The 7,500-nt window shown below is 48.4% G+C and overlaps 1 protein-coding gene across 3 annotated transcripts in view; it reads right to left on the reverse strand.

Annotated features, from left to right (window-relative positions):
- The window catches only part of nek7 (NIMA-related kinase 7), a 103,781-nt gene that overhangs the window by 21,619 nt on the left and 74,662 nt on the right, over nt 1-7,500 (reverse strand). For all 3 annotated transcript variants that reach the window (XM_083647942.1, XM_083647941.1, XM_083647940.1), the window contains one exon: nt 3,798-3,892. In XM_083647942.1, coding sequence (XP_083504068.1) covers nt 3,798-3,892 — 95 coding nt within the window. The remainder of the gene's footprint in view (nt 1-3,797; nt 3,893-7,500) is intronic.

The raw sequence follows: 7,500 nt of genomic DNA on the forward strand, positions 1-7,500 counted from the left end.
GTAGCGCCTGCCCCTTCCCATTCTCTTCTTCCTATATCGCAAACTTTTTCACCTTGCGTCTTTACCCTCCCACCTCTTACCCTCTCTCACATCCACAGAGCATCTACGGTAGTCCCCCTCACCTTACGCCTTTAAACTGTGCAAAAACTGTCTCCAAATATATGGCAATTCATATCGATCACATTGTCCATCCGCCCCGATCATACAGACCTAAATCAAACCATGTCAACCCAAGCCAGACTGAAACCAAACCAACCTAAACAAACTACACCAACATTATTCTAATTAAACAACACTGTGCTGTGCTGGAATAGTTTACCTGCTGAAGCCACAAATGTAAAAGTAATATCTTCCCTCAAACACTCTAACACACACACACACACACACACACACACACACACACACACACACAAAACGGAATGTGACCTGCAGCACTCGGTTCCTTCAGCCAACCACAGCCGAGCGTTGCCCCAATGCATTGTGGGGGACTAATTAGCATGAAGAAGCGTGGTCTCTGAGCAGCCATGACCTGGAAGCCCAGCTAACACTCCTTCTTCCCTGCTCCCTCTCCATCTCTCTGCCTGAGGCACTACAGAGAAGGTGTACTCACTGGTGTGTTGAAATGCAACCCAAGTGAACAGCCACTCTGGGGAGTTGGGAGAGAGGAGGACAGGAGGATGTGGGTGTTTTTCCTGGCCAACAGTATTTCACTGCGGCTGTGTGTGGGTCTGAGTGTGTGTGTGTGTGTGTGTGTGTGTGTGTGTGTGAGAGAGAGAGAGAGAGAGAGAGAGAGAGAGAGAGAGAGAGAGAGAGAGGAGAGAGAGAGAGAGAGAGAGAGAGAGAGAGAGAGACACAGTGTGTGTGGGTCTGTGTGTGTGGGGGTCAGAGTGAGAGTGTGTGTGTGTGTGTGTGTGTGTGTGTGTGTGTGTGTGTGTGTGTGAGAGTGTGTGTGTGTGTGTGTCTGAATGAGAGTGTGTGTGTGTGTGTGTGTGTGTGTGTGTGTGTGAGAGAGAGAGAGAGAGAGAGAGAGACCGTGTGTGTGTGTGTGTGTGTGTGTGTGTGTGTGTGTGTGTGTGTGTGTGTGTGTGTGTGTGTGTGTGTGTGTGTGTGTGTGTGTGTGTGGGTCTGTGTGTGTGTGGGGGTCAGAGTGAGAGTATGTGTGTGTGTGTGTGTGGGTCAGAGTGAGAGTGTGTGTGTGTGTGTGTGTGTGTGTGTGTGTGTGTGTGTGTCTGAATGAGAGTGTGTGTGTGTGTGTGTGTGTGTGTGTGTGTGTGTGTGTGTGTGTGTGTGTGTGTGAGAGAGCGAGAGAGAGAGAGAGAGAGACAGAGACTGAGAGTGTGTGGCAAGTGCAGCATGGCAAGGTGAAACATCAGACCCAACTACGATCATTCCCTGTCTATCGTGGTTCTCCTCCTCACTGGGTCCCCTCTCTCCTCTCTCCTCTCTCCTCTCTCTCCCTCCTCTGTGTCCTGCTGCAGGGCCTTGTCTCTGGTCGGTGTGGTCTCAGCAGAGGCCCGTGGCGTCTCTCTCCTGGATAATCAGACTAGTCAGTGTCACTGGGCGGCCTTATCTAAAACACATGGTCATGTCACTTCTCCTCACTCGCCAGCCTCCCAAACACTCAACAGGTTCCCCCGGCCAAACAACTTTCCCTCAGAGTCGTAAGGACTTGGCTCAGCCAGACCATGGGGAAAGAGGGGAAGGGAGGAAAAGGAGACTACGGTATATACTGCTGTAGGAGCCAAATTTGGTCTGGTCATATTTCCTGTGTGATTATTATTATGTGTAATGCTTTGTATGTCCTTGGGGTGTCGCTGTGTCATATTACCTGAGCTCAGGTAGTCTATATACTGTAGGTACTGGCTTCACTGTGGTTCATCAGGTGTTTGACCCCCGGAAGGCCAAAGGGTTCTTGACCACTTTGTTGCTGTGGCGGTAACATTTGTTTGGTGTGCTATGCCTTTTGCATTTTTTTTTTGGACAACGAAATGGACTGTATTCACATTTGTGCACTGGAGCAATAAATCCACGTTTTCATCTGAAGGACTGCCTCGATTTGTTACGTTTATATGCAACACACAACAAGATGGTATCGTATTGAACAACAACATAACAAGCGCGTCAGCCGAGCTATCCGGTGGTTAGACAACTCAGTAGCTTACAGTATCAGACTGGGCTCCTTTAACATACTGGATGTGCACAACTGTACGGTAAACTTCCTCATGTTGAGCTGCGGCCGCTTTGACACAATCCACATCTCAATTGTCTCAAATCCTACAAAATCTCTTGGCCAGAGTCACGTGGGGCGGGCAACAAGTATGGCAGCTTGAAACAAGAGCTCCGGCTGTCAACAGCAGTACATTTCATAATATAATATCTAAATACCAAAAGAAACGGACAAAGATGTCTAACCAGGCAAAAACACCCAGTATTTTTAGAAGAAACAGGGCAAAGTCTGCTAGCCAAGCAACGGACCAAGCTAACCTCACTGCTACAGTAAGTCCAGCTAGCAGGAGACAAGTGCAAAATGCCTCACTGGCGGCGGACATTGCTCAAATGTACGCACCACTTAAAAATCTCTCTTTGCCAACTCGTCCACTTCTCTTTACATCTCCTCCTTTGTGATTGGTGTAGATTTAATAAGGTAAATAAGGGATTTAAGGGAAATCAATAAGGGATCATGGTTTTTACCTGGATTCACCTCATCAGTGTACTTCAAAATACACTAAATGTCGAGTAAATGTCGTGAATATGTTGTATATTCAGTGTATATATATTTAAGCAATAGATGACGACAGGCCGTGGTATATGCTCGTTATAGCACACTTAAGGAGGGTTGAAAACACCCTTAGGTTTGGTATAATGAGCATATATCACATCCTGAAGTGAACGATTGCTTTTATAAAACGGTTACCAAGTATGGCAATATGAAAGCACACAGTTGCTGAACAATGTCAGATAGCAACACAGGCTTGGTGAGAAACCAACAGCTAACGTTAGTGTGGTGTGTTCTATGTTGTTTAATTCTATGTGTGAGTAACAGGAAGCCTTGTGGAAGGTAGCCTATAGGCTGCTGGGGGCGGGTTGTTATGGTTGGTTACTTCCTAGAGCTACAGAGTTGACATGTTGCTACGCTAAATAAATAGATTTGATCATAGTTCACAGTTTGTCTCACATTGCTTCTTTTTGAAAAATGACAGTTAGCTAGCTAACTTTGGCTAATCCATGTGCTAACATTAGTTAACGCTAATGTTTCCATTTCGGTAGGCAGCTAGCAAACATTGTTAGCTAGCAAACGGCTAACTAGCTGTCATATACTGATGACGTCGCTAGCAGGAGACAACAGTAAACATGACCGCAAGGCACTCTGGGTATTGTGGTGCGGTGCTCCCGTTTGCGAGGCTAGGAGGCTAGCTATCTACCATTTGTTTTCTCGGTTTTCTCATAACTGTGGTATATTAGTGTGGTATACGCTAAATATACCACAGCTGTGAGCCAATCAGATTGCTTGATTTGAGAGAGCCGTTTTATAAACAGTATTATATGATGCATGGTTATATTGTGTGTATTATGGAATATACTGTAGTTGCAAAGTAAACAACTCATGCAGGATAGTACTGATGGTGACGCGTGTAGGCAAAATGTACTTGTGGGATAGAGGGTGGTTTGTGTGGTGTGTGTGTGTTTTGTAAGAGAGTGTGTGTGTGTGTGTGTGTGTGAGTGTGTGTGTGTACACTCATGTCACTCCTACAGTCGACTGCAGGGTGACAGTGTGTGCACACATTCCCATAGTTTACCTCGTAGAGCAGGCATCCTAGCGACCAGATGTCAGATTTGAAGTTGTATCCGTTTTCATGTATCCTCTCTGGAGACATGTAGTAAGGAGTACCCACTGGAACAGAGATGGGGGGGTGGGAGGAGGGACAGTGTGAAGGAGAGCGAGAACGAGTGAGAGGACAGAAGGCATGAAGAGAGAGAGAGAGACAGAGACAGAGGGGCAGAAAAGGATGAGGGGAGAAAGAGAGAGGGAGCGTTGTTAGCATTTTGTACCCATGCTCTCCCCAGTTCATCAATGAACGCATCGCTGACACGGCTCACACAGTCGACGCGACTAGAGGGGAGGAGATGTATTCTCAATCTGTGACACATTCAGTGGAGGGAATACTTAGCGTATTCCAAAAAAATAATTATGGAAGCACGACGATATATCGGCAATCATATCGGTATCGGACGATGTTAGTGATTTTTCAATATATCAGTATTGGTCCGATGAGCAAAATAACAGCATTGTTAATATCGGTTATTGGTATCAGCCCAAATTTTCATCTCGGTGTGTCCCTAAAATAAATAAAACCATTTGAAAACTAGAGGTAACTGTACTGCTGTGGTTGATGAAAAATTGCACAGGTAAGATAACATTTAATGGGGTTAGGACAACTTTGGAAAAGTTAGCATCACACGCAAACATCCATACAGTGCATGCAACCGTGCATGTACCACAGAGCTTGTATGCATATGTGCAGCAGGCACGCGCGCGCGCACACACACAAAATATACATAAATCAGCTTTGATTACTGGGGCTCCGTAATGATCTGAAACAGTAGTCAGCGGGTACGCCCAGGGAGCAGCGGTGGAGTCTTAAAAAGTTGGCCCGTTTCTGGTTCTGGTTTTGAAACTCAAGAATCCCAAACTGCCATGGAGACTGGCAGAGCTCCAGAGAATCAGACCTTCACCCAACTGGACACACGGCGGAACCGCAGCTCTGCATCACAGCCGGGTCGCACCGCAGGAAGCTTTGAGAGAGCTCGCTCTATCCCGAGCTGCACTTCACTTTTTTTCACTTGCTTTGTATGCCGTGACTTCCCACGCAAAAGTCTATCAAGGATGTGAAGAGAGGTTCAACATTAATCACATATGGTTGAGGATGGATATATTTTACTGGCCTGCTAGCCTGTGCCAAGCAACTCTCAGCCTGGGCTCGTGCAAAATCCTTACAAGCAAGATTTCCAATGGAGGCTTATGGTGATATGGAGACGGCAGATAAATTACCTCTGCTGAGCGGGTGCATATGTCAATGTGGGTGGACTACAAGATACAGGAGGCACACTGTAGACCTCCAGATAATGCTTCATAGATTTCATCCCAATGCAACAGTCAATGAAATTATTCAACTTCTTCTTCTATGCAGGAGTCACTTCATATCGACTCCTTATGCTCCCATGCACCTTGTAACCCCTACTGATTAAATACCCGGAAATTGTTATGCTGAGATACTTTCCATCAGTAACTTATACTACTACTTTAAATATTACCTGAATTCCAAGTCTGATTACAAATACGATGTAGCTGACTTACTATTGCACTGGTTTACCATGTTGTCTTGTTGCACTGATATTTTTGGGGGGGGGATCTAATTTTACTCTGCACCGTGACCAATGCTCCCTCTAAGCCAGTGGTGTCCGGTTGTGTGCCATGGTTGTGAGTCCACAGGCTTTCATTTCCACCACCAAACATGACCCCACCAGCTCATTTGGCTAATTAATTCCTCTCTCTCTGGTTGAAGGAGTGCCAGTTTGTGAAATGAGCTGGTGAGATCCTGCGTGGTCGTCCATGGCACGGAACTGGACACCTCTGGCTTTAAGGGGAAATTGGCCGTGACCCCAAGTCACTGCTGTCAGGTGGAAGGACAACAAAGGTGGAAAAGTTGTTGAATTCCTTTTTGTAACGTTTTCATTGATTGAAAAAATTGAAAACTTTTAAGAAGGTCAATGTTTTTATTTTGGTTCGTTTTTTGTTTTTTTTAGAAAGTCAGCTATGCTCCTACCTCGGGAAATACAGGTAGATAGAGCAATGAGAGAGAGTTGCTACAGAGGGCAACCGGTAGTTTTGTTGAGTTTACACTACACACAAACAGCTGCAGTGAGCTGGGTAGGTTAGAACAACTCTCAGGTGGCGACAGCTCAGGAGAAAAAGTCTACTTGCGCAGGGGGGGGGGGGGGTGGATTCACAAAACTGCACATTTCCACACTCTCCCCAGAGCCGTTCCACACATTAACAGGTCGGAGGAAATTCAACTGATGATATAATTGCAATTAATACAATTATTACAGAAGGCGATATTGGAGTTGAAGTCGATGGGAGCACAAAAGGAGAGCTAGCACTTTGGATTTTGGTGCAGAATTAATTGGGGTGAGAAAACGTGCTTTTATCTTAAATGTGTGGTCCTGAATAATGAAGTGTTACCTATCAGTCCAAAAATAATCATCATCTGCACAGGCAGAGAGACAGCGAGGGCGAGAGAGACAGAGACAGTGAGAGCATATGAGGGGGAAGAAGGGAGAACAGGGCTTGTTTTAATTGGTCATCAGGTTGGTAGTGTGTATGTGCGTGTGCATGTATGCGCGCGCGCGTGTGTGTGTGTGTGTGTGTGTGTGTGTATGTGTGTGTGAGCTGTGAGGTCTCCTGGTGTGGTCTGAACAAGCTCCCCTAACAACCATTATTAGTTGATTAAAAAGAATCAGCCTCTCTTATGCTAATAGTTGCATATAAAAAGGCTGAGCAGGCGCGGCTCAGTGCAGGCAGGGCTCAGAGCAGACAGGGCTCAGTGCAGACAGGGCTCAGAGCAGACAGGGCTCAGTGCAGACAGGGCTCAGAGCAGACAGGGCTCAGAGCAGGCAGGGCTCAGTGCAGGCAGGGCTCAGAGCAGGCAGGGCTCAGTGCAGGCAGGGCTCAGTGCAGGCAGGGCTCAGAGCAGGCAGGGCTCAGTGCAGGCAGGGCTCAGAGCAGACAGGGCTCAGTGCAGACAGGGCTCAGAGCAGGCAGGGCTCAGTGCAGACAGGGCTCAGAGCAGGCAGGGCTCAGTGCAGACAGGGCTCAGTGCAGACAGGGCTCAGAGCAGACAGGGCTCAGTGCAGGCAGGGCTCAGTGCAGGCAGGGCTCAGAGCAGGCAGGGCTCAGTGCAGACAGGGCTCAGTGCAGACAGGGCTCAGAGCAGGCGGTGCTCAGTGCAGGCAGGGCTCAGTGCAGGCAGGGCTCAGTGCAGGCGGTGCTCAGAGCAGGCGGTGCTCAGTGCAGGCAGGGCTCAGTGCAGGCAGGGCTCAGTGCAGGCAGGGCTCAGAGCAGGCAGGGCTCAGTGCAGACAGGGCTCAGTGCAGACAGGGCTCAGAGCAGGCGGTGCTCAGTGCAGGCAGGGCTCAGTGCAGACAGGGCTCAGAGCAGGCAGGGCTCAGTGCAGACAGGGCTCAGAGCAGGCGGTGCTCAGTGCAGGCAGGGCTCAGAGCAGGCAGGGCTCAGAGCAGGCGGTGCTCAGTGCAGACAGGGCTCAGTGCAGACAGGGCTCAGAGCAGGCAGGGCTCAGTGCAGACAGGGCTCAGAGCAGGCGGTGCTCAGTGCAGGCAGGGCTCAGAGCAGGCAGGGCTCAGAGCAGGCAGGGCTCAGAGCAGGCAGGGCTCAGTGCAGGCAGGGCTCAGAGCAGGCAGGGCTCAGTGCAGGCGGTGCTC

The sequence above is a fragment of the Poromitra crassiceps genome (assembly GCF_964638095.1).
Source record: "Poromitra crassiceps genome assembly, chromosome: 12".
NCBI classification, from domain to species: Eukaryota; Metazoa; Chordata; class Actinopteri; order Beryciformes; family Melamphaidae; genus Poromitra; species Poromitra crassiceps.